General features: G+C 46.4%; 1 protein-coding gene across 3 annotated transcripts; it reads left to right on the forward strand.

The window, feature by feature from the left end:
• Positions 1 to 474: 474 nt before the first annotated feature.
• On the forward strand, positions 475 to 24,974 carry LOC306802184 (cystathionine beta-synthase-like). 3 transcript variants are annotated; one of them, XR_013774300.1, is made up of 18 exons: positions 475 to 644; positions 5,951 to 6,081; positions 6,792 to 7,003; positions 7,906 to 8,012; positions 8,716 to 8,850; positions 11,212 to 11,291; positions 11,733 to 11,867; positions 12,370 to 12,439; positions 14,031 to 14,122; positions 14,869 to 14,994; positions 15,712 to 15,796; positions 15,948 to 16,053; positions 16,768 to 16,842; positions 17,506 to 17,640; positions 18,543 to 18,651; positions 20,778 to 20,862; positions 22,099 to 24,869; positions 24,944 to 24,974. XR_013774300.1 is itself a non-coding variant. In XM_079306037.1 (17 exons), exons 2-17 carry the CDS (start codon positions 6,040 to 6,042, stop codon positions 22,206 to 22,208), a joined length of 1,704 nt encoding a protein of 567 aa, XP_079162163.1. In that variant the 5' UTR covers positions 495 to 644; positions 5,951 to 6,039; the 3' UTR covers positions 22,209 to 24,939. The 3 variants fall into 3 exon arrangements, 2 of the variants coding, with proteins under 2 accessions (XP_079162163.1, XP_079162164.1); XM_079306037.1 differs by lacking the exon at positions 24,944 to 24,974 and having other exon boundaries at positions 495 to 644; positions 22,099 to 24,939; XM_079306038.1 differs by lacking the exon at positions 24,944 to 24,974 and having other exon boundaries at positions 567 to 644; positions 6,819 to 7,003; positions 22,099 to 24,939.
• Positions 24,975 to 26,300: the final 1,326 nt, after the last annotated feature.

Raw genomic sequence — 26,300 nt, forward strand, 5'->3', positions numbered from 1 at the left:
GGCTACATATGAGGGAGCTGTAGAGAGTGACAGTGTCTCTCCTTTTCTCCAGGACACGCACTCCCGTCTCCCTCAGCCACCACTGACGGGCGTCGTGTTCCAGACTGTTCACCAGCTCCGTTGCCCTTCTCTGGACACACTCCATCACCTGAATGTCCTTCCTGAACTGAGGCGACCAGAACTGGACACAGCCTCTGGAGGCCCTGTGGGTAAAAGCTGCGGGTTTCCCCCCGGGTTTCCCTCAGCGATCCGGCCGGACATCGCTAGGCATCCCCAGACATCTCCGGACATCCCCGGACATCGCCGGACATCCCTGGACATCGCCGGACATCCCTGGACATTGCTGGACATCCCCGGACATCGCCGAGCGCTCCGGCCCCGCGCACCGCGCTCCCATTGGCTGGGACGGAGTTGCCGACGCCCCCGCACTGACCAATCAGCGCTGGCCGCGCCGCTCCCTCCCTTCGGGGGGCGGGGCCGGGGCGGGGCGCGAACGGGCTCCTCTTAAACCCCGCGCATCCTCCGCGCCTTCATCATCATCCTCCTCCTCATCATCATCCTCATATCATCATCCTCCTCATCATCATCCTCCTCACGGTCTCCATCCCCACGGCCGTGTCCTGGGCAGCGGCCGGGCCGCGCAGGTGAGGTGGCGGCCGTAGCGCGGGGTTGGGCGGGCATCCCGCCGGGCGCAGGTTGCATCATCCCTGGGAGCGGGATGTGCGGGGCAGGGAGCTGCGGGCAGCCGAGCCCCGCACCCCGCGGGCATGGAGGATGGAGGGTGGAGGGGTGCGGGATGCCCAAAGGCGCTGCGGAGTCTCCCTGGGTGAAGATATTCCAGAACCGTCTGGATGCGATCCCGTGCCATGTGCTCCGCTCGCGCAGGGACTTTGGACCAGGTGCCGCACGGTGGTCCCTCCCAGCCTGACCCGTTCTGTGGTTCTGTGGCGCACAGCTGGGATTCCGCTCGGTTCGGTGGTGCCGGGCAGAGCCCCCGCGGGTCGGGGGAGCCCCGGGCGGTGCGTGTCCCATGCTGGGAGCGGCTCCTCTGAGCTCAGAGCACAGATGGGCGCTCTGCTTTTCCTACGGGTTCGCAAGATGATGTTTGTGCCTTTTGGGTTTTGCTCGGGATTTGGCACTGCCTCTCCAGCTGGTCTTGGCTCGTTGCCCATTGTTCTCCTGGGCGCCATGAGGTTCTCCTGCAAGGTTTTTTTGGCAAGTCTGGCTGATGCACTGGACCGCGAAACTTCTTTTTTACATTTGCTTTCGTATATTACCCCTTCCCAACTGGGATCTGAACTTGACTAGGACTTGAGGGAGCTGTTCAGTAACAGTGTTAATAATGCACTCAGTGTCTTGAGCCGGCCACAAGACGAGTGGTTCTTCTGCTCCTTGTTGAGCATCTAGTCTGCTGTGTATCTCTGTAATCCTAAATCCTTTGACCACGGAGGTTTTGGAGTGCTGGGACCCGTTCCAGCAGAGTTGCTGACTCTGTTTACCCTTGCCAGGAGTCTGTTTGCTGATTTGAGGCGTGAGAGCTCCGTGTTCTGCAACGCTTGCGCTGTGGAAATGTGGAAAAACACGGGGTATGGAGGCAGGTGAAACGTGGGGATCTTATGTGAGAGAGAAAAGGCATTTCCTGGGAAACTGGGACCTGCCCAGAGCCCACTGATTCTCTCCTGTAGTTAGATCTCCACTGGTGAAGTGTGGTTTGGGTGTCAGTGCAGGCTCAGTACTGGGGCATTTGCACTCTGCATCCTTTCCCATGCTGGCTGGTGGCTCTTGGTACCCTGCCACCCCCTCTGGGTGTGAGTTACCCAGCTTTCCTGGAGCCAGGGTGTGCTTCTAACCAGCAGGGCCATAAGTGACCCGTGTCCTGTGCAGGCTCAGGGACATCACTGAGCTGGTGCTGGCAGCCTGCCAGGGTGGCTGGCATGGGCTGGCCTCTGGCTACTGATCCATGGCCTGCATGTGCACAAGGAACCAGGCACACAGCAGTGCCCTGCTCGTGGCTGCTCTGGGGATCCTGCTGAAAGCTCCACAGGGGCAGCCAAAGTGGTGGCAGCTGGTCTTTCCCACAAAACACACGTCAGCCAAAAGCTGCCTTCCTGCCCAGCTCTCTGCCAGCCTTTATCAGAGGTCCCTGGGCTAGCAAAAGTTCTGAAGTCTTGCAGGGATAATGCTGGAAAAGGGGTACTGTGCCTCTGCCTGTCTTACAGACCTGGTCAAAAAATGAGAGCAGCTCCCTTGTTTTGTCATGCTGGGCAATTTGTTTAATCTGTGAGCCTCTGTCACCCTACCTGGACTCCTCTCCCTGGGAAAATCTGCTGCAGTGTTGGTTCATCTCTGTGTGCTAAGGAAGGGGAGCTAGAACAGGGAAAGAGAAACTGAAAGCTTCTGACTGCAAGAGGTAAAAATGCAGATAGAGCATTCTCCACTCTACTCACTGCTGTGCTCCTGAAGACACCAATCTTCACTCAGAAGGTTTATCACATGATTGTGATGGGCAGGCTTGCAGTGAGCTCAGGAAATGGAGCTGACAGACACCTGTGTGAGGCTGCAGGCACAGCAAACTGAGCACTCCCCTGTTCTCCCTGGCTGGTTTCTAGAATAACAATTGCCACAGCAGTGGAAGTTGCTTTGCTGCCAGAGTTTAATCATTGCAGTGTTACAGAGGTGAGGGCATTAAAGAGCTGCCCTTTTCCTTTCAGAAAGTTGTGTTTGGGCCAGTCTGGGTTTTAATCGACAGGACATGCATGTGCTCACCTGCTCTGTAGGAGAAAATAGAAATAAGACTTTGGATTCTTTTAGGATCTCTTCCTGGAGCCAGATGTTAATTCATTCCCCTCTTACTTCAGGTCACTTGATATCTCCTGACACAAGAGGGGTGACTGCTCCTGAGGAAGTAGCAATGACACACCCACACACTCACAGAAAAACCACAGCAGCAAACCAACCCAGATGTTTGACTTTCTCCTTGATCTGCTACAGCTGTGGTGTTTCCAAAGGCTGGATGGGTACTGCTGCATCTGGTGATCTCCAAAGCTCCTACAGCTCTGTAAGACCCTGTGGTGCTCAGGCTGAGCAGAGCAACTGCTCTGCAGTGGTTTTTCTGTACCTGCTTAACATCAAGTTTCCCTTTCTCAGGCTGCAGCAGGATGGAATTCTGTATCTCATCCCTGAGCAGTCACCCTCTGATTCAGCTCTCACACCTGCCTTTTAGACAGCTTCATCTCTGCCCCAGGCCTGACTCCAGTTAATTTGGCAGTTGCACATGGATGTTTGAATAGTGCAGTACAATAGTGCTGATATCACACCCTGTACATGAGGACTGCAGCTCCTGACTCATCTGAGCACTGGGTTCAGCTCAGGCTGCTCAGGGATTAATTTCACTCACTGGCCTGTTCTCTAGGAGCTGAGGAATAGTTTAGGTCTTGGGTTCCCTGTGGGGATGGATCCAGAGCCTTGCCCATGAGACTTTTTGGGTCTCATACCTCTGAGTCCCACTCCCCTTCATCACTTAGGTATAAGTGGCTTTGTAAATTATCTTTCTGATTAATTTTTATTTTTGCTGTGTGTAATCTGCAGATATAATAGCAGGAGGTAGTCAGGCTTTTCTAGTTAGACCCTACCCACAACCCCAACTAGTTTTTTGAGTGTTCCTCTTTACAGGAAAATTAAATTCAGGCTGGCAGAATTTTTTTCCCTAAAGATGGGCAGCTCTTCCTGCAGCTTATCTCCCTTGGCCTCTGCTGATCAGTGTTCAGCTGCAGAGTTGCCATCCTCCTGTCCTTCCCAGACAAAAAGTTTATTTTGGGTCTGTAGGGAGGATCAGGGTGAGGATTTGGATATCCTAGACCACCTCTGTCCATTCTTGCTGAGGTTGTGACACCTAGGGCTGTAAGCAATGAAATATGTTGCTTAAGGTTAGTATTTGGTGGCAGGATTTTTGTTTAGCTTTTTGTCTCTCTCCTTGTTTTTGTTCAGAGTTGAAGCCCCATTATTGAAGCTTTGATCAAACATCAAATATTGCCATTATAAAAACATGAGAGAATCTCACAGCTCATTTGAGGGCAATAATACAGCTTTTTCTCAGTTTCTGCTGTTCAAGAAGTAATGGCAGTTGTTGTTAGTAAATTATTAATTTTTTTGCCTTACAATAGAGGAAGTGAGATGCTATTGCCTTGCCCAGTCCAGAAGGGATCCTCCAAAAAGCAGCTTTTTGAGAGTCACATTAATTTCTTTCCTGCCATCAGTACAAAGAACAAATGCTGTAAACATCTTAATTTTTTTTTTTTTTAATACTGCAATTAATTTCACCCTCTTTCATCTCAGTTTTTGGATGCTCTTGAAAGACACTGAGAGCTGGTGTTTTAAAGCTTTTAAAGGTTTTGTGCTCCTGTGATAACTTGGAAGTGGAGCTGTAAAATTTGCAGTTTCCTGCCTCTAACTCCTTTCTGCTTTTCTCCTGCATTTTGAAATTATTTGATCCTTTGGCAGCAAGACCCCCTTTTTAGCTGGACTTTGTCAATATTGTCAGCCACTGTCTGTGTCCAGTGTTTCATGCCAGCTGAGGGAGCATGTGCCTCATAGGAAACCTTGAAACTCCTCCAGTACTTTTCCTTTACCAAAAAAACTCCACTGATTCTCTGGACTGTGAACCAGAGTATCCTAAAAAGAAAAGTGAGGGCTGGGGTTTGTTCTGGAGCTGGAAGTGAGCTGATTTCTGGTAGCAAAGAGAAGCTAGTGTTAGAATTTTTTTTTTTCAGACTGGTGTCTCTCATTCTAACCCTGGTCAGTAGCCTGTGACAGGTTATATCCATCTTGGCTCTTGTATTAACCTGATTAAATAGAATTGTGTCATTTTGGTGGCATGGAAATCTTTTTATCTTGAAGGAAAATTATTTCAGAATTAGTCTGGAAAGTTGATCTTTTCAGAGGGGTGTTTTTTTGGTTTTTTTTCCCCAGAGGAGAGCAGTTGAGGTGCTTTAGGCATTTTTTTCCAGCCAGCATGCAGGAAGGGCATTGGTGTGCCTGAGGCAGCAGTGCTCAGTGGCCCATGGCAACTTGCAGGATCAAATACTAAAGGTCAATGATGCTGTAATCCAGATTTTTTTTTCCTGTTTTCATCAACTCTGTGAGATCTTAAATATGTGTTTTTGTGCATTTGTCAGCAGGAGGATGAGGCCAGGGACCCTTTCCAGCACAATTCAGTAATGGAAAGAGCTGAACCTTGCTGCAAAACAATGATGAAGAAAAATATTAGGGGGAAAAAAAAGCCCTCATGGTTTCCAAGATTTCAGCCAGGTTTTGTCTTTAATTGATAAGAAGCAATCAGGCTCTGTGAACTACTGTTGGAGAAATGAACTTTAGACTATTTTGTATTTCCTAATTTCTGGAGCAGCAAGCTGCCAGAAGCATGGACTGTTTGCTGTGTGTGTTATATGCAGCAGCACTAATGAATTTTGGGTAGGAACTTGTGAGATTTTGTTCTCCTTGAGGCTGGAGAGGCCTCTGTTTCTGGATAAAGCTTTTCCCAAAGTTGTGTTCAGGGTCTTTTGGGGACAGCACCATGAAGCCCTTTCACCCTTTGTGTCTCTAGAGCTGTGTTTGCTGTGAATTGAAGTATTTCCTATTGCTTTTTGTGGCTTTCAGGCTCCTGGAGTTGCAGAAGGGTTTGTGGTTCCTTTCTGGCTCTGGGCTGTGGAGGATGGGGCAGAGGGAAGATTGGGTAATGCAGGAGGAACAGGGTCAGGGGTCCCTCCATCAATCTTGCACAATACCTCTGCTGCATGATTTCTTTTTAATCCTGTTTATAGAAGTCATCTTCATTTCATTTTACAGCTTTTTTTTTTTTCCCTATGAAAAAGATGTGTGTTTTGCCCCTATGAGAGAGTTTCCTGATTGATTTTTTTTTTTTTTTTTTTCTTCTAACTTGTGTGATCTGCAGCTTTGAAGAGGATTCCAATCTTGTGACCCACAGCAGTCATTCTCCTGGAGAAAATCCAGTTTCCTGTGCCAGCAGCTCCACCAGGAACCATGGAGAAGTTTGTGTCAGAAAGGCCTGTTCCTGTGTCTAAGGTACTCACAGGTCCTTGGGGAGCTCAGTTTGCCCATCTTTCCATCACCAGGATTTGGGAGAGCCCTGCCTGTTTCCAGGGAGATTCCTGGCTTGTTTTGCTGAAATTCTGTGGAGGCAATAAAAATAAATAAAATAAACCAAAGGGATTAATGCTGGGAGTGCTGGAAAGAAAGTGCAGGCTGGACAAGGGGGGAAACTTCCAGTTTTATCAGAACTCTTTGGCTGGAGAAGAAGGGCCAAGACCAAGAGGTTTCAAGGTCAGGTTGGATGGGGCTCTGAGCTGCTGTGGAGGAAGGTGCTGATAAAACATTTCTGGAAGAGTTCCTTATGGCCACCAGCAGCAGTGCAGAGTCTTCTGGCACTGTTTCCTAATTAGTCACCAAGCAGCCTTACTGTATTCCAGCCTGCTTGGAGTGGGAAGATTTTATTTCAGAGAGCTTTTGGTGTGGGAGGGGTGTCTCCCATGAGATTAGTCCTGTGTTTTTTTTGTATCTGTGGAGGCTTGTTACAGTGAGCACTGTGTGTTTAAATTATCTTTGTGTAGGGCACTGTGGTGAGCTTTTGCTCCTGAACTTGCAGTGCAAGATTCTTGTAGTTGTGATAAGGATTTTGGCAAATCAAGATGATGCTGAAGCACTTCCCCATCCTCACAGTACTATGGAAACATCAGCTCTTTTCTTTCTTTTCTCTTCCTTCCCCCTCCCCTAAGAATGAAATCCCTACTCTTCCTTCCCAGAAGAAGCCAGATACAAACTCATGCCCTCATGCACCTGCTAAATTTGTTATCTCTGGTGGGGTGGACACTGAGAACTGCAAGGCTAATGAGAAGGAGAGGCAGTGGATCCGCCCTGATACACCCAGCAAGTGCACCTGGAAGCTTGGCAAACCCCTCTCTGCCTCCCCCCATCACCACACCACCCTGTGAGTATTGCCTGCTGATTTTCAGCACAAGTCCAGTGTTGGACTCAGTGAGTCAGGGCTCTCTGAGTTCTTCAGAGGGAAATCAAAGTGCAGGGATTGAATTAAAACCTTTGGATGGATTTAAGTATATTAAGCCACTCACAAATAAAGTAGACATTTAAGTAGAAGTAGGTTAGTAAATTTTAGGGTGAGTTCTAGTGCTTTTAGTAAGTGAAAGGTTTCAAATGGCTCAGTAGTAGTTTGAGTTCTAGTAAAGATTGAAACATCCTGATATCTTCAGCAAGAGGCTCCAGGCCCACAGTGGTAGACAGGACTAAGACATAATAGAGCTACAGTAAGAATATTGCTTACATTTTTCAAATAGAACAAGATAGGTTGTATGTGTAGCTGTATATGTAACCTGGTGTGCTAAGAAACTAAAATTCTAATAGGTTAAGCAGTGGTGATCTGAGTTTGCATCTTAGCTTGTTGGGAAAATCCTATATATGAGTTTGTATTGGGGAGAGTTGGTGCTTTTAGCCATTCTGGCTTCTAACCACTTGCTTATTGCCACTGCATTTGCCATTGCTTTGCCTTTGCTTTTTGCTATTGCCTGTTGAGACTGATGTGCTTTGTAATAAATAACCTTTTTAACTATTAGCTGCTTTGCTTACTTAGAAGATTTCCTGGCAAAGTTGGTGCCAAGAGCACTGGAGTTCTGAGAACCTCACAGTCCAGGTCTGATTAATCCATGTTTTGGATCAAGGACCTGATGCTGTGAGTTTGTATCCCGTGGATATTCCTTTGAATTAAACCAGCTAAAATGACCAGCCTGATAAAGGAGAAAGCTGGCTGAAATAAAAAGTAATAAATGCTGTGTGGTTGTTGTGTGGATGCACTGACTTTGTTTGTGTTTGTACCAGGCCAGAGCCCCCGAAGATCCTGCCAAACATCCTGAATAAAGTTGGCAATACACCCATGGTGCGGATCAACAAGATTGGGAAGCACTTTGGGCTCAAGTGTGAACTCTGTGAGTTGCTGCAGGCAGAGAACAAGCTAACAAAAACTGTGTCAGAAACTTGGGTAGCTCAGGTGGGTAGTGTCATATAACCTGGCCACAGGAGTGCAGGTAACTGGCAGAGGAAAAATTCCTGGTTTTCCTTGGAATTTTTGGGTTTTAGGATTTTGTCATCTAAAACATCTTTGAGTTTGTGCTTCATGAGAACAATTCCTGCAGCTTTTCAATTCCTGTAGAAAACACAAAATGTTTTCCATAGAATTTTTTTTTTTTTTAAAAGAAGCTGTGTGACATTCTGGACTACTTCTTCTATTCAGAGTATTCATCTGTGTGTGCAAAATGCAGCTCTGCAGTTATCACTAAAGATCACTGAAGATGATTAAAGGGGTAAAACTGTCAGTGAATGTTTTTTTGTTTGGCTGGGTTTTCAAACCCAGCCATACTGTAGATATTAGGAAGCTCTGATCAGAGTTCTGAAAGATGATGGAGGGATTAATGCTGGAGTGAAAGTGCAGGCTGAGCATGGGGAGAAACTTCAGTTTGATCAGAACTTTTTTTTTGACTGGAGAATTTACCATTAAAGAGGCAAGACCAGATTTTAAGGCCAGATTTTGGAGGTTTAGAACAACCCATTCTGGTGGAGGGTCCCAGGGCAGGGCTTGGAGCTGGGTGAGCTGTGGATCCCTTGCAGCCCTGCTCTGCTGTGTGTTTGCAGTGGCCAAGTGTGAGTTCTTCAACGCCGGGGGCAGCGTGAAGGACAGGATCAGCCTCAGGATGGTGGAGGATGCTGAGAGGGCTGGCACCCTGAAACCTGGGGACACCATCATAGAGCCAACCTCTGGCAACACAGGTAGGGCTGCAGAGGCTGGAAAGTGGGGGGGGAAATGCTCTGGTGGCTTTCCTGGGAAAGGCAGGGTGGAGATCACAAGGAAAAAAAGGGAATTTCTTCCTACCTGTGTTGGTGCAATTCTGCAGTGTCCTGTGCTGACCAGAGCAGGTGGGAAGGAGTTCTGCTGAATTGATGAGCCTATTTGCTTTAAAAGAAATGCTAGGCCAGAATCACAAGAGTCCTTAGTAGTTCAAGTCTGAAATTATTGTGGGAAAAAAAGCACCCATAAGACTGGTGTGATTCTGGATCTTCCTTCTCTTTCTGCTGGGCAAGTCCCATGGCTCTGTCAGGTTTGAGGAGCAGCCCTTTCCATGCTGATGCAGTTGAGATGCAGCACTGCCTGACAGAGCCCCTGCACTCCTGGATTGCCAGCAGATTCCATCTGGGCCCACATTTCCTCCTCAGATGGCTGGAGGAAGGAACAATCCCCTTGAGTCAGGAGCCAGGGCAGAGATCTGATGGTCTGAGCAGGTTGGAGTAAACTCTGGGCCCCTGTGTCAGAGCTGCTGTAATTGTGTTAAGCTGCTCTACACACCTGGAATAATCCCCCTTGAGTCAAATATAAAATACAGAAATAGATAAATAGAAACAGTTAAATATCCAATGCACTGCCTCCTCTGAGGAGGTTGATGGGGTGTAGCTGTGGCTGCCCTCCTGCCTGGTGTGCTCAGGAGAGGTGTCTGGTCCTGTTCCTAAACTCTTCTCTGGGTTTTTATCCACTGCTGCTTCTGACAGACACAGACCAGGCAGATCTTTGTTTGATGTTCCTGGAGGCTCTGGGGGGGATGAGCTGATGTGGGGCCAGTTCCCAGCCTGCAGCAGAGAACTGGGAATTCACATCTGTTGCTGTTTGCTCAGCAGCTGCTCTGGGGGAGGTCAGGGGGTTCTGGGGGCATTCAAGGCAGCTGAAGCCTTTGTGAGTGTGGCTGTTCCTCCTGCCTGAACAATGCCATGGGGTGGGAAATGTCCTTGTGTGTTCATTCCTCCATATCCAGGGTCTTACCATGACACCTCTCTCTCTGGGTCAGTACCTGATAAATTATTCTCCTTGCCACAGGCTCCAAAAAGGCAGGACTGAAGGAGATACAGGACAATAACTTCAGAAAGCTGATTTTTTGTCATATAAGAGCAAAGACCAGGGCACACAGTAACTTGAGAGAACTGCTTTTTGCTCTCTACTGCCCAGTGCTACTGAGTATGTTGAATGTGAGAGCTAATGTGTTATATTCTTATCCTCTCTGCATCCCAGTTCTCCCTCAGCCAAAGTCCTGTTTTGATGTTTTCTTCATTTCTAGATCAGTAGCAGAAAGTACAAAGTATTAAGAGTTCAGGTCTCAAAATCCTTCCTTCATCACAGACCATAAGGAAGATCTGTGTGACTTCTCTTCAGCCTTTGGCTTTAATGAGGCTGCTGCTTATTTACTCAGTATTTGGGCATCCATATTTATCTATAATATACTGAGAAAACTTTCCCTTCCCAATATATTAAACATTACAGTTGTTGGAGGTGTGAGTTATATTTCTCTTACAGGAACAGTTAAAGATTATTAGGCTGGGGAGTTTTTTCTCTCCTTTGCAATCCACACAAAACCAGAGCCAGCTTTGAGCAAGCAGGTCTCTGTGTAGGGTGAGCATGTGTTGGTCCTGTGCTGGTGCCCAGAAAGGCAGGGGAGCTGCAGCCTGACCTCTCACACCCTCAGGAACCTCATCAGTGCAGCAGAGAGGTGATCTGACAGCAGGTGTAGCTTCTCTTCCACAGGGACAGCACTTCTGAGCTCAGCTCAGAATCAGGAATCAGGCTGGAACTCAAAATATTCAGAGCAGAAATGAGATTTCTGTCTCCAACACTGTGGAGCAAGCTGACACAGTGTATTAGAACCTCAATCACCAGAAGCATCTAAATAATTTATTTTTAGACAGGACTTAGTTTCAGCACATTGCAAGCAGGGATTTATGCAGAAGTGAGTCAATAAAGACTCTATGGACCTTTTGGCAGAATCGAAGTGATTCCTTTAGTCTCCTCCAGTTTAAAGCACATTCCTTTCCCAAATTACTTCTGGAAAAATGAAGTGAGACAGGAGGAAGGTGATATGCAGTTTGCACACATCAAGCTTCCCCACCCTTGGCTAAACATTCTGTGGGCTGTGAACCTCAGGCAAACATCAGCACCTGCAAACCCAACAGGCAGAATCAGTCCCTTTGCCAGCCCTCTGGAGACACCCCACTGGAGCCTGTGGTGCAAATCTGCTGGGAGGCAGGGCATGCCCCAGCTGGCACTGTGGGTTGTGCTTTTCCTGAGAGCTGTGTGTGCTTTGCTTGCAGGGATTGGGCTGGCCCTGGCAGCTGCAGTGAAGGGTTACCGCTGCATCATCGTCATGCCAGAGAAGATGAGCATGGAGAAGGTCAGAGCTGCCTCTCTTGGCAAGAATTGAAAGATAAACGTGTTTGTATTCACCAAGTTCTTGGTGCAGATGAGTGCTGGGGCTTCAGCAGCAAAGGTAGAGGCTTTGGCCAGGGAAAACTCTGCTGAGGGGCTGTTGCCAGTGCCCAGAGAAATCCAGGCTGGCTGGCCGTGGGTAGAAAATGTCTGTAAGAGCCATCCCCACAGCACTGCCACTTTGAAAACTCCCATAATTGTTTTAAAAATGTCAAGACAAGCTGAGGTTTGCCTGGCACATTGAGGTGGGTGCCTGTGCCCAGGTCAGCTGTCCCTCACTCAGCAGAGGGTGAAGGAAGACAGTGCTGATGCTTTGAATATTCTGCAAATATTCTGGCCTCAGGGCTGAGTGTGAAGGGAGCCTGAGGGTGTTTTAGGGTTTTGTGACCACCTTTATTTGCTGCAGGTGGATGTCCTGAGAGCTCTGGGTGCTGAGATTGTGAGGACCCCAACTACAGCCAGGTTTGATTCTCCTGAATCTCACGTGGGAGTGGCCTGGAGGTTGAAGAATGAAATCCCCAATGCACACATCCTGGACCAGGTGAGAGCCAAGGTGTCAGAGCTGCAGGTGTAGCTTGGAGGAGGCTCTGTGGTGTTCTGGGCTGTCTGTTCAACACTCTATGTGTCCCTGGAGGAGAAGATGCCCAAAATCTGGAGCTGGAACTGAGCAGTCACCACATTGTAGGGAAGGAAGGTTTTAGAGTCACTAGAGAGCAGCAGTGAGCTGGTGTTCACCAGAACTCCAGCACTATTTCCAGTGAGTTGGCAATCCTGTGAGGAAGAATGGACACAGGGGTCATGTTGCTAGGAGTGCTGTCCCACAGACAGAACTGATTTTGGCATGGAAGGGTGCTGGCACCTTAGGACTGTGCTTAAACTAGATCACTTAGGAGGCCTAGTCCCAGATAATACACAGTGAAACACTCTGCAGGGAGTGTGCTTAGGTGTTGTGGGGCTTGGGGACTGTTTGAAATGTTTTTGAGCTCCCTCAAATTGTGATTTTTGCGTTTCTGATCTATTTTCTGATCTGTCTTTCAATTTAGTACCGCAATGCCAGCAACCCCCTGACCCACTATGACACCACAGCTGAGGAGATCCTGCAGCAGTGTGATGGTAGGTCTGCTCTGCTGCTGAACCCCTCCCCAGAGCCCCTGGTAGTGCCCTGTTGTTATGTCCTTGGAGAATGAAACCTCAGATGACAAAAGCAGGGATTTGGATAAACAAACCCCATACATGTGCTGTGTGTCATTAGAGAGTTCCCTTATTCCACAAGTCATAGTAATGATTTTTTTTTCATTAAAGAAGAAACCTTATTTCAGATGTCATAATAATGTTTTTTTTTTTTCCTATTAATGAATTCTTTGTTTTTTAGACTTCTCTGCCTGTGAGCAGGTGGATAAAGCTGTGATGTTTAAGTTACCTTAAGAAAACCCCTGTAGGTAGGCTGGTATGGAATAGAGTCATTCTTTGATCACAAATGCAGAAATAGGTGTTTTAACATTCCCAGAGCAAATATTCCAGTACACTGGAAGCATCTTCACTTGGAGCAGAATGTGCTCTGTGTCACAGCTGCCACCAGCAGGAGCCTCTGGCTCTGCAGGGCTCTGCTCAGGGTTGGCTCTGGGCAGCTGAGCACAGCAGGGGCTGAGCTGTGGCACAGAGCCTCAGCTGGGCTCATTCCTCAGCCCAGGAGTGGGTTTGGGTTGTTTGAGCTGTTGGAGACATTCCCTGTCATGCTGCAGCATTTCCATGGGGGACAGGAGGGAGTCACACAGCAGCTCCAGACCTGCCTTATTGAACAGTGCAGTTTCTGATTGGCCCCTCTAACAAGAAAATCAGCAATTAAATTAATTTGCATTAAGGTGAAGACCAAATCAAAGGTTCTCCTCCCTCCTAAAGCTCTAGCTGTTCAGAGGATTTGGCTTGTCTTTCTGTGGCAAACTTTGAGTTAAAGTGAGTACACCCTTACAAGCTGCCATGCCACAAACTGAGAGTTCCAAATTTAGGTTTCTTGTTTCTATTTACTTCCCCTTACAACCCAGGCACTGTTCAGTTACCCCTGCTTGGTGGGGTGTTGTACTTTTGGCCTGTAAGCAATTTATTTTGTGTGTGAATTGGTGACCTTTTAAAAATCTAATTTTTTTTTTTAATTACCAAAGCTGTGGGGATGCATCAGAAGAGCTGTAGGTGGTGACACAGGGATGAACTATCCTATCCACACTCACTCTGAGTGCTAGTGACCAAAACTGTCTTTTTCACATGAGAATGAAGGAGTAGTTGTGTTAACATTTCTCTCCAGGGATGCCTGTCCCATGCTCTTGGCACTCACTCAGTTAATTAGCAAACATAATGGGCTGCTCAGTTTAACTTAGAGAATGAATTATCTGTCTCAGCAAATACAGTCACAGGAAAACTGCAGCTGTCAGCTCTGTGGCCACCTCCAGCTGTGTCCAAAGTGCCACAGATTGGTGCCTTGCCAGGCCTCTGGCTGGACATTTCAAAACCCTTGTTAGGGAAAATTATGATTGAGCAATGGTTTCAAGGCAGGTCTCACAACAGCTCCTGGCAAGCAAAGAGCCCTACCCTGCCCTTTTCAGCCACTTTGTGCATTGTTGTTGAAGAAAGTCCATCTTTAGGTGTAAGTGGGCTTTCAGTCCATCATCCTGTTGGAGATTTCACACTTCTCTGCCCCACCCTTGAACAGGAAAGGTGGACATGGTGGTGGCCACAGCTGGCACAGGGGGAACCATCACTGGCATCTCCAGGAAGCTGAAGGAGAAGTGCCCAGGGTGCAAAGTAAGTGAGAAGCCCACTCTTGTATCTTTAGTGTCTCCTCAAGCTGCTCCCCACTCCCTGTCAGCCTGGCCTGGCTCTCATGGGAAGCTCTGGGGTGCTCTCAGTTTAAAGGCAGTTCTGGCTGCAGAGAGGGTTTCAGACTGTCTGAAATCATTTACTCTGGTCCCACTGGTGACCAGAGTTGAGGTTTGGCTCAGATCTGACCCTCAGATCCCTCCATGGGGAAAGTTCCTTCTCTGCTGTGTGCTCTGCAGCCTGAGTTTCCTCCCTGGCTGAGGTTTTACCCAGTGGAATTGTTTCTGCACACACCAACCTGTGTGTTTCCCTGTGGGATGTGTTACATTTCCTCACAGAATGTGGGAACCTGCTTCAATCATGAGAATTTTCCTACACAGGCAGGGAGCTGTAGGAAAATAAAACTGATCTGCATGCACTTGGCACAAAATGAGTTGTCTGTAATGATGCCTGGCATGTGAATGGGGACAGCCTTGTCTCAGCAAAATCCTGTTTTCTGTTTCAACCAAGCAAAACCCAAGTGGTGCCATCAGTGTCCCCAGCCTGAGGAGGTGGGATGGGTTTCCAAGGGGTCAGAAGCAGCAAAACATTTTGCTTCCAGGGGAGGTGAATGTGGCCAGGGGGAAATGACCAGGAGAGTAGGTTGCTGTCACTTGCTGTGTGCCACCAGCAGCTGTGACAAGGCCAGTGCTCACAGGGGCTCTGTGGCTGAGTGGAAACTGCTTCTCCAGGTCATAGGTGTGGATCCTGAAGGCTCCATCCTTGCTGAACCAGAAGAGCTGAACAAGACTGACAAGACAATGTATGAAGTGGAAGGAATTGGATATGATTTTGTCCCCACAGTGCTGGATAGATCTGTAAGTCACACTGCTTCATTTACTGCCCTTTGCCCTCTGCTGGGATGCAGGAGTGAGGTTAAAGGCAGAGGAAAACTTGGAGAAGTATTTCTTTGAGCTGAAATGGAAGGGGTAGCAGACAGAACTATTCCTGTTCTTTCCATCAACATAAACAACCCTTGAAAGGTTTCTGAACTGGCCACATTAGTTTTACAATGCCAAGTCAAAACACTGTGAGCAGACAAGTAGATTTTCCTACAAAATACATTTATTTTTGTGTTTAAAAAAACGCAGAACACACCTGAAAAAAACAGTAATGAAACACACACAATAAAAAACCAGACACACAGCAAAGCACACCAACTTAGCAATCACAAAAAGCAACAAAACAAAACCTTCCAGCAGAGCATCCCAGCCCTCCTGGACAAAGTGGCTCAGTGTCCTGAGCTGAGCCTGTGTCCCTGGGAAGCCTTCCAAGGGGGGAGCAAGCTGGTGCTGTCTGAGGCTGCTCACAGCAGCCTGCCCTCAGAAAGGTTCCAGTGAGGAGCCTGCAGTGCTGGTGTGATCATCTTACCTTGGCAAAAGCCCCACTTGGCACCTGGAGGAGGATGGAGACCCCGGGCTCCATGGGGCAGCTGTTCCCTCAGAGAGCCAGGGCTGAATTCACACTGGTGGTGCAGTTCCCCTGTGCCTCCTCATTTAAACAGAGCCTTGTTTGTGTCTCCTGCCCCTCCCCAGACAGTGGACCAGTGGTACAAGAGCAATGATGAGGAGTCCTTTGCCCTGGCTCGGATGATGATCCGCGAGGAGGGGCTGCTGTGTGGTAAGAGCAGGAGCCCTCTGCCTCTCCCTCTGTGGGGCCTCTCAGGCACCTCCTTCCACTTCAGACCTTCCCTTCCTCACTCTGCAGTCCTCTGTCCTTTTTGCTGCTGCCCCATGCCGTGGTGTGATGGCCCTGCTGTGTGTCCTGGCAGGTGGCAGCTCGGGCAGTGCCATGTCTGTGGCTGTGAAGGCAGCCAGGGAGCTCAAGGAGGGCCAGCGCTGTGTTGTCATCTGCCCTGACTCCATCAGGAACTACATGTAAGGAGCTGCTGGTTTTCTCTCTGGGAGAGGGGTCAGGGAGTGCCTCAGACCTTGGAACACCCAGTTATCCCAGCAAGGAATGTCTCAGGCTATCTAAAAGGGGTCTGACATGGAGCAGGGAGGATCTTTTCCCTTTTAAAGCTGAGCTGGTTTCAGTAGATAATAATCACTGATGATTATTTTAGTGGAAGATAATTTTTCACAACAGATGCCTTGCATTCACTGTATGATTTGTGGGTCATCCCATTCCTGAAAGGGTTCCTGTGCCCTTCCAGGATCCAGCAGCCACACTCAGGGCGAGTTTGCAGGTGGAAGTGTCAGGGCTTTGAGCTGTGCTGAGAAGCTTTTCTCCAATCACACTGAAACATACCCCAAAACAGGTTATTTTTAGCTGAGTTTCCTGACCCCTGTTGCATCCAGCTCAATATTAGACAAACAGAAGCTGCAGATAGACACATCTCCATTCCAGGCTATGCCTCTGTGATATTGCAGGGGGCTGATGCAGTTGGAGCTTTGTTTCCTATGGGATTCCTTTTTCCTCCATGAGTATTTCTTCTCTACGTCCCTGGCTGCTCAGCTTGGATGGCAAATGATGGTTATTTGCAATTACACTTTAGCTGTTGGTGACAGTGAGCTGCGAGCAGTTTTATTCAAAACCTCTGTTTGCTGTCAGATGTTCAACCCCTGCTAATGAGCTTTTCACTTCTGCAGGTCCAAGTTCCTGAGTGACAAATGGATGATTCAGAAAGGGTTCATGAAAGAAGAAGACCTTGGCAACAAACCTTGGTAAGCCTGTCAGATCCATTTGGATTTCCATCAGTCTATTCAATCAAGTTTGTGGCAGTTGCTAATGTAAAGCACATTTCAATTTGCACTTCTCCTTTGATCTTCCATGCTATTGTCTTGATGTATAATTGCAGATATTAATCAAATCTGCTTTCATTAGTTGACATCCTTCCTTGAGAAGAAAATTTGGTACTTAATGTTTGGTTTTTTTAATGAAAAGTGTTATATCTGGAATTTAAAAAAAGAAAATATGGAGAGAATCCTTCCAAAATCAGAGTTCTTAAGTGCAAAGCACTCCAAGTCTATATAGGTGGAAGGGAATCTTCCCTAAAGTGTTGCCTATAACTGTGACTGCAAATACAGATGGGTCTTTTGAGTAGGAGCACAAAATTTTCTGTGTGAGAGATGAATAATGAAACTGGGCAGATTAGTGCTCTCCACCGACTATCTGTAATCACAGAAAGCAGATGAAATAGGGAAAAGGGTTTTGATTTTCAAGCCTTCTGACATTTCAGTGGCTTCTGAGGCTTTATTGACTCTCAGGCTGAATCCTGACTCTTCCTTGCAGCCTTTGGTCATTCCTGAGGTGCTGGAGGGCATTTGAAGGATGTTTCTGTGCTCTCCACAAGACTTGCATGGGTTTGTTCTTCATTCCATGCCCAGGTGGTGGAACATCAGCATTCAGGAGCTGAGCCTCTCTGCCCCCCTGACTGTGCTTCCAACTGTTACCTGTGCCAAGACTGTGGAGATTCTCCGGGAGAAGGGATTCGACCAGGTACCAGTTGTTGATGAATCTGGGTATGTCCACATATATCACTCTTTATCCATATGTATCACTTCCCTCAGCAGCTCCTCAGGGATGCCTTTTAAGTGCTTGTTTGAAATTCAGTGTCTTCTCACTCACCCTTTTTCATTTATTAATGCAGTTCAGAAATGTTGCCTTGAACACACCAATGCTGGGGTTTGTGTTTTCATGCCTGGATTGTCCTGCCCTTCTTGTGATTCTAATGATTATTATGATAGGCTTACTCATTTTGTCTCTGCAGGATAATTTAATTTCTTTTAATGATACCAGTTTTACTTGAAAAAAAAGCAAAAATTCATATTTAAATCAACCAACCCCAAATGTGCCCACCTCTATCAGAGCTTTTTGAGTTTCTCCAGCACACTGTGCACACTGCAGTGCTCCAGTGACCCCTGTAAACCAGGGTGTCCCCAGCAAGCTGGAATGTGCCTGATCTCCCTGCAGGTCTCCTGCAGACAGGCTGAGTGTTGGAGAGTTGCTCAGTTGTGCATGAATTGTTGTAAACTCTCACAGGGAGAGGGGAAATGAGCCAAACTGGGGTGAGCTTGTCTCTGGCTGTCACACCTTTCAAAAGGACAGATGGGAGTGTGAAAAAATGAAATAGTTTGTGCTTTCCAAAAGCTCTCTGGGATTGCAGGAAGCTGTCTGCAGTTGCAAGGAGCAGAGATGAAAAGGTTCTGGTGCTCAGAGGGACCTGCAGCACCTGCTGCCTTCTGTGTGAGTCTCCAGAACCTCTGAGAACACACAGAACCCAAATATACCATCAATGATGCTGCATTATTACCATGGAGCAGCTGAGCTGACTCCTCCAGGCTGGCTGAGAGTGGATGCTTTTTTCTACAGGAGCACCTGAGGCTTTTGTGTTGTTCATCCCTTCTTGTCTCTCCTTCCCCAGGGTGATTCTGGGCATGGTTACCCTGGGTAACATGCTTTCCTCACTGCTTGTTGGGAAAGTTAAACCTTCTGATGAAGTCAGAAAAGTAATCTACAAGCAATTTCAACAGGTAGGCAGTTATATTCTCCTGGTGCTCTGGTTGCAAGTACTAGAGAAGGTGTGCTACCACTGGGTGAGGTTTACCTGGGACCAGAAATTTCTTTTAAAAACATGGAATGCTTGACTTAGTTTTCATCAGGATTTAAGTTCCAACACTGTCCCAAAGTGGATTGAGTGCTGTGTTCTGGAAGTGTGTTTAATGCTTCTGTTCACCTTGTGAGCCATCCAAGGTTCTTCATGGACAAATGTAAATTTATTTTTTCCTCCCCAGACAGATAATCCAGCATAATGGGGAAGTGTGGTGCGTAACACAGCTGCTGGTTCATGTTCTCCCTCCCTTGGACACCTTGGGAGTTTCTGGGGCTGGTGGTGTGTGATGGGCTCTGTGGCTGCTCTGGTGTTGGCTGCATCAGCCAAGTCTCTGCACTTCTGAGGTTGTGGCTCTTGAAGGCTTCTTTAGTACAGAGCAGCTTAACCATTTCTTTTCTCTTTATTTCTGGTATTTTCGTGGTGGAGGCTGGAAGGGGAGTGGCACAAGCTGTGGTACTGCTGACATGTTAACTAGATATGGTGATTTTCCATTTGAACTGATGGGTTAATGGAGAAATGTGGTGGAATGCACCACAGAAGTATTCTTCTGGAATAACCTCAGAAGTATTGTGGGTTTTGCTTCTGTTACCACTCTAGTCAAGCTGATTTGGCTTGTTTATGAGTGAAATTGGAAAAATGAATCATCTGTGTCATCAAAATAATTTCTGATATCTACATGGGATACCACAGCCTGCATCAACAGGCTTAGACTGTAAATCAGGGTAAAGGTACATTTTAGATGGGTCTTTTGGCCTTTTTAGGTTGCTCAGAGAAGTTGTGGATTTCCCATCCATGGAAGTGTCCAAGGCCAGGCTGGATGGGGCTCTGAGCAACCTGAGATAGTGAAAGGTGTCCCTGCCCATGGCAGGGGGTTGGAACTGGGTGATCCTTGAGATCCCTTCCACCCCAAACATTCTGTGATTTTATAACATGGGTACCTGCTTTGGTAGGATCACCATAATTATTTTATGATAATCTCTTAAAATGGAAGCAGAATGGTTAGAGCTTTTTTGGAAGTCCCTGGTACAGCTGTGCTGTGGGGATTTGAAACACCAGTCACAGAATAATTTGCCAACCCAAAAAAGTGTTAGTGGATTTCCCACCTCCTTCTCTTCCTGGCCCCCAGATTTGAGGATTGGTTCCTCAGTCTGGCTCCTCAAACACAGGATGCAGGGAATCCTCTGTCTCCCAGTGTGGAGAGCTCCATGTTCCAGTGCAGCCCAGCTGTTCATGTGTGGCATTTATTTCTCACAGAGAGGCTTTTTGAAGCTGCAGTGCAAGACTCTGCTTGGCTGTGATTCCTTTAATGAAAGTGTCAGATGGTGGGTGCTGGGGAGAGTCACCTGGTTAATGGAGCTGTGGCTGCTGCTTCATCTCAACTCATGTTTGAGCAGTTTTTTAATAGTTTAATTTTTTTAAATGATTGCAGCAGGTGATTGCTGAAGTGTTTTGGAAATATCTGCATTTTTTCAGAGTTGACACAGGGTGCTTTCTTGTTCAGTCTTAGCAAAGTTGAACTTCCCAAAAAAAAAAAAAAAAAAAAAGAGAATTATTAAATCTCAGTTCCTGTATTTGCACCAGAAGTAAGTGTTAGCTGAGCAATCTTTCACCCTTGGTTTTGTTTTTGGTTTGTTTGGGCTTTTCTGCCTTTTCACAATGATTTGCAGCCAGATTCATTCACTCTTTCAGTCTTTTTAGAATAAAATCATGAAATGCAAAGACTTTTATGGTAACTTCTTTTGCTGAGACACATGGAACACTTGATCTTCTTTGATTATTAGCATTTTTCAGATCTTCATTATATTAATTACGTTTACAGAACCAGAAGGAATAACTTCATGCAGTGCTTCATTTCTTTGGAAATTACAAACAAAGAAAACTGATCTTTTAAATTGGCTTTGATTTGTTGTTTTCTACTGCTTCAGGTGGGAGCAGTGCACAAATGCTGATGTATTGATTTTAGTTCTGTATGAAGTGGATGTGGGCTATTTACTACTAAACATAGAAAGGACTGTTTTATTCAAATTTTTTAAATTCTGTCCTCAGATTAACCTGAAAGACAACCTGGGGAAGCTCTCTCACATCCTGGAAATTGACCACTTTGCTCTGGTGGTTCATGAACAAATTCAGTGTGAGTACAAAGCACTGCACTTTGTGAGAGCAAACCTTTGAGTGGGAACAAGGAGCAAATGCAAGTGTGAATGTGTGGAGTGAGCTCTGAAGAAGCAAAATTCTCATTCTGTGTCTAAATTTGTGCTACTAAGTCTAATTTCCATCCTTGGAAGTGTTAAAGGCCAGGCTGGACAGGGCTTGGAGCAACCTGGTCTAGTGGAAGGTGTCCCTGCATGTGGCAGGGGTGGAACAAGATGATTTTAGGATCCCTTACAACCCAAACCATTCCAGGATTAGTAACACTAAATAAATCTTCAGATCTGGGGTATATCACTATTACATGTCAATAATATTTTTTCCTGTTTAATATTCCTAACAGCAGACAACTTTGCAAAGTTACAAACACTGAGAAATGAGAGTCAAAACAATATTAAATTGTGCCAGATAAATTTATCTTTAGTTTCTCAATTGTAAGTGGAAGAAGAAGAGCCATCAAATTTGGGGCTGTTCCTGATGTTCTCCATAAGGATGTGCTCTTGGCTCTGACTATTTATAAACCTGGAATCTCACTGGAAGCTTGCAGTGGAACAGAGATTGAGTAAGCAAAAAGCCCAGGACAGTCCAGCTGACTGAAAAAACTGAGTATAGAAGTAGATCTAACATCTCAGTACAGGCAGACTTTAAGAATTTAGACAATTGATAAAGGGCCAGAGGTCATGTGGCCACTTGGTTCCCAGGTCAAGGGTTAGGCTCACAATGAGAATCTCTTGAACCTCTGCTCTCTATGCAGCAAAGATTAAATGGTTTGTATGTTTTTTGGATATAAATGGGGTATTGTGTTTTTTATTCTGATTCTGTATTTGACAGGGATGCAGGAAGAAGGTTGTGCCACATTTCCTCCTCAAAATGTGGTTCTATTGGCCCCTGGTTCCAATGGGGCAATGCCACTTGAGCTGTTTCAAGTAACTAATGCTTGAGGAAAATATACTTTATAACAAGAGGGCCTGGTTTGAATTCTTGTGTCAAGAAAAATAAATCCAGTGCATCCTTATCCTTCCTTCCATAAAGTTTCAGCGTCCCTTTTGATGAGGAGCTTTTGTGAGCTGAAAATCCCTGTCCCTTGTGTGCCAGGACCAGCCAACAGCCCCTGGCTGGTGGAGCTGGCTCAGCCCCCATTTCACAAACACTAAAACCAAGCAGGGGAGGGTGTGTTTGTGCCTCCTGGAGTCAGAACTGCCTGTTTTTTCCTGTGCAGATCACACGGATGGCTCCTCCAGCAAGAGGCAGATGGTGTTTGGCATCGTCACAGCCATCGACCTCCTGAACTTCGTCACCGCCCGGGAGCGGGAGAGGAAATCCAACTAAAGCCAGGCAGCAGCCTGGGGCCCCTTCAGCATTTGCCAGTCTCAAACAAAGAATCAGGTCTAGGTCTTAAGTAGAATTTTCTTTTTTTTCATTCTTTTTTTTTTTTTTTTTTTTGGTTGAGCTCTTTTTTGTTTGTTTGTTTTTGGTTTTTTTTTTCATTCCGAAAATAAGCAATGAGCTATCCTGGTTTCAGCTTTCCAGCCAATGTGTCTTGCTGTATTGCCCAGCTTCTGGGGCTTGTTTCTTAATCAGGTTAAGCAGTATTTCTTATCAAGACAATTTATTTTTTTACCTATATATAGATATATATATGTATATGTAGAAAATATTTCCTAAATTAACGGTTTGTTCCTTACTTGTTATGTCTGGCTTTCCAAAATATTTCAGAATCATCATATTGAAATAAAGAGTTACTGAAGTAGAGGCCCAAGAGAGCTCTGGAAAGTTCTGGATTTTTTTTTCCCTCCATTCAAGGGTGATAAGTTAGATATTACCTGTATAGAGACAAAATTTGGACTGGGGCATGGGTAGAAGAAAGGAGGATTTCCCTTTTGGTGGCATAATTGTAAAACAAGAGAAAATCCTGAAGCTGAGACTTGCTCCAACCACCTGCTCTGGGGAAAAGCTGGTTTGAGCAGAAGCAAGGCAGTGAAGTGACAAACAAACCAGTGACATGTTTTACACACCAGCTTTCCCTGCCATGACAGACCTATTTTTTCCCCAGTGTTATCCTGATAAGGAAGCACAAGTGGAAAGATTTAAAAGGTAAGATGAAGCACCTTGCCTGAAAGTTTTTTAAAATCATTCTGTTTCATCCATTACCTTCCTCTTCCCTCCCCACCCTCTTATTTTTCTCAGAGTGTCTTTTTTGTGCCTGTTTCAGAAGAGCCAAGGATTATCTGTCAAGAGCTGTGAACTCTTCCAAGTGTTGTTCAGGCACTCCTACCCTATAGTGCCTTATTGCAGGAGATTGCACTGAGATTTTTCATAATTTGAAAAAGCCCCTTCAGATTATTGCTGAAGGAAAGTGATCCATCCTTACCTTAAACTGTGGTTAGCCATTAAATTCATACACTTCTTTAAGATTTAATATTTTTAAAGTCTTTCTTTAAGATTTTAACTTTTCCCAAGGCTTTGGGAAAAGAACTACTATAAATCTAAAAATGCACAACTTCAATAGTAATTGAATTGTTCTGAAGGGTGATTAATTTCTTTCTGCCATTGTAGATGTCACTGCTGCTAGATTTTGGCATTACTTTGGATATTTACTTTACTGGCTTTTATCTGATCTTTTTTTTTCCTCCCATTTTCCATCTGACCTTCACTGACACCAGCAGGGAGGGAGGTGCTTGAGTATCTGATGTTTGTTCTTTTCTCTTGTAAAAGCTCCTAACCTAACTGAAAAGCTCCTGACCTAACTGAATTCAGCAAAAAAAATTATGAAAATGGTAGAAGGAGGTTCCCAAAGCTGCTTTTCAGAGCAGCACAAGAGAGGAGTTAAAGGTGGGGCAGCAAATTAGTCATTTATAAAGAAGTGTAAAGATTTGAATCTGTTTTTTAGTTCACTGTTCATACACTAATCCCTGTAGTGCCAGGAAAACTGGCAGTATTGTGGGCTGAGACATAGAGGATAGTTAGAAATAGTGAGGAGCACAGGATGGGAATCTAAAGCTTTCCAAGTAAGCTAAAGAATCCAAAGAAATTCACCTGCTCCCATGGGATTTGCTGTCTCCTGTTCTGCACTGGCACAGGGAGGAAAAGACCTTTCTTCTTCACAGCAGCAACATGGTGAGACCAGAGGAATTGGGCAAATAAATGGATTTTCTGCACAGCTGAAGAACTTTCCAGAGCTCATTCCCATGGCAGGGATGAGGGCAGCAAAGAGAAGGGGACAGGGAATCCAACAGGGCTGAAGTTCCTCTGCAAAAGGTTTTAAGTGTGATGCTGTTTGCATGTCTGAGAGCCTCATTGCTGGCTGGTCCTGGTTAGCTTTGGTAGGGCTGATTAAAACTGGGCTTAGCTTTGTTCCAAATGCTCTGAAGACCAAGAAAGACACTGCAGTTTGTTCAGCCTTTTACCTGAAGGCCTGAGCCTGAACAGAACTCTATTTTTTTTTTTTTCTGGAGTGAGTGCCTGCATCTTCTGTTTACCTTTGCTGCTTATGCAAGCGCTGACTAAACCTGAAAACTTTTGCACATGGATATTTTTATCAACAATTTATGCTGCATTTGTGTGTCATTGTAAGAGATTATCAATGTTGGCTCTGCAAAAATGCTTTTTAATTAACAGACAGCTGCTCAGTAAAATCTGTACAGTATTTTGTACAAGCAGTTACCAGGCAGTGACTTTCATTTTCACATTGTCATGTCCAGTGTTATTCCCATTTCTTGTGCAAGCTGTGGCTGACTCCAGAACTCTGGCTGGTTCCTCTGAGCAGCCAGACCAGACTCATCTGCCCACCAAGCTCATTTCTGAACTTCTGCTTGCTGTTATAAATCTCACACCAGGCTCACTGTCAGAAGTTTCCTGACATTGCCCCTCATCCAACAGCTTTTCTTCCTCTGCAGTGTCAACTAAGGGAAAGGGAAGACTTCTTTTGCTTCAAGGAGCTGGGAAAAATCATCACTATGAGCTGTATTTATTGCACAGATGTTCACAAATGTACCATACAGAGAGCTCAGTAAAAGTTGTTCACCAATGTACAATACAAAGAGTTCAAAAAAAGATGTTCTCAGATGTACCATACAAAGGGTTCAATAAAAGCTGGTAGCAGAATGGCTCTGGGTTATTTTTTTAATGCTAGTTCAAGCCTGTAGGTGTGTTGGACTTTAAGAAATTGGTGCAGAAGACCCCTGGCTGTCAGTGTGGGGGCTGTGGGACTCTGCAGTTCTTGCCATGTCTCCTGGGCACAGCCAGTCCTGCCAGCACAGGTTCCTTGCTCTCCTGCTGGGTGTTCAGGTACCTCCCCACACCCAGAGCTCTGTCCAGCTTCATCTTGCACATCCTTCCCATGTGATATCCAAAATGCTGCCATTCCCTTTGGGCAGCCCCAGAAAGGGACCCTGAGGGCAGCAGGCATCACTTTGTGCATGCAGAGACCATTCCAGCAAAAGGCCAAAGGCTGCCCCAGCACACAGAGCTGCAGGAAGCAGCAGGGAGCAAGTTCCACCTGCAGCAGAATGAGCAGGGAGCTGGACAGGTTCAGAAATCCCTGGTGAGGAACATCAGGCTCTGACCTTTCTTCATCCAGAGCAGCTGTGAGAGCTCAGGGCTGCCCAGCACCTGGTCAGCAGCAGCCCCCAGGCTGGAGATGAGAGCAGGGCACTGCCCAAACCCCATTTTTTGCAAGACCTGACAGCTGAGTCACAGCTAATGACAGCCCTGGGACCGAGCTGTCCCCAGCTGAGGAGCTGCCCCTCCTCATGGGTCACCAGCAGGAAAATTACTGGGTACAATCAGCTGTGCTGGCTCTGCAGATAAAGGGAGGACTTCAGTCCAGAGAGCTGCCTTATGAAAGCAATAAATTCCCTTTGGGGAAGGGAAAAAAAAAAAAAAAACAAACAGGCACAACCACCAACCCAGACTCGTGTTGCTGATGGAAGTGCTGCTACCCTCTGTCACGTGCTGGAGCATGGTGGGTGAGGGCAGAGCCCACAGGCCATGACTCGTGGAGGGACTAAGAGCAGCCAGCTCACCTGCCACCTGTCCTGTGGAAAAATCCACTCTAGCCACAGGAAAAGCCAAGTGATGTTTGCCCTGCTCTTCCACGAGTTCAAAACCTGCCATAGCTTCTCCTGCCAAATCCCAGGTTTGGGGAGGTCAGTGCCTCCTCCAGTGGCAGCCAGCTGGGTCTGTGTCCCCAAACAGGCAAATATAGCACCAGCTGGGCCTGTATTCCCTGCCACAGACACTGCTTGTCCCTGGTGTGATGAACATCCATTTATTTCACCTGGCTGTTGGAATCCTAAAGGAGTTTTGAGCTTTTTGTGCTTTCCGGCACTGACCCCCTGGAGAACACTGCTTTTGATTTGGGGTTTTGGAGAAGCTTCCAAATTTGAGTGATGGAGTTGGAATCACTGATGTGTAGTTAAA

Source organism: Erithacus rubecula (assembly GCF_903797595.1).
Source record: "Erithacus rubecula genome assembly, chromosome: 1".
NCBI lineage: Eukaryota > Metazoa > Chordata > Aves > Passeriformes > Muscicapidae > Erithacus > Erithacus rubecula.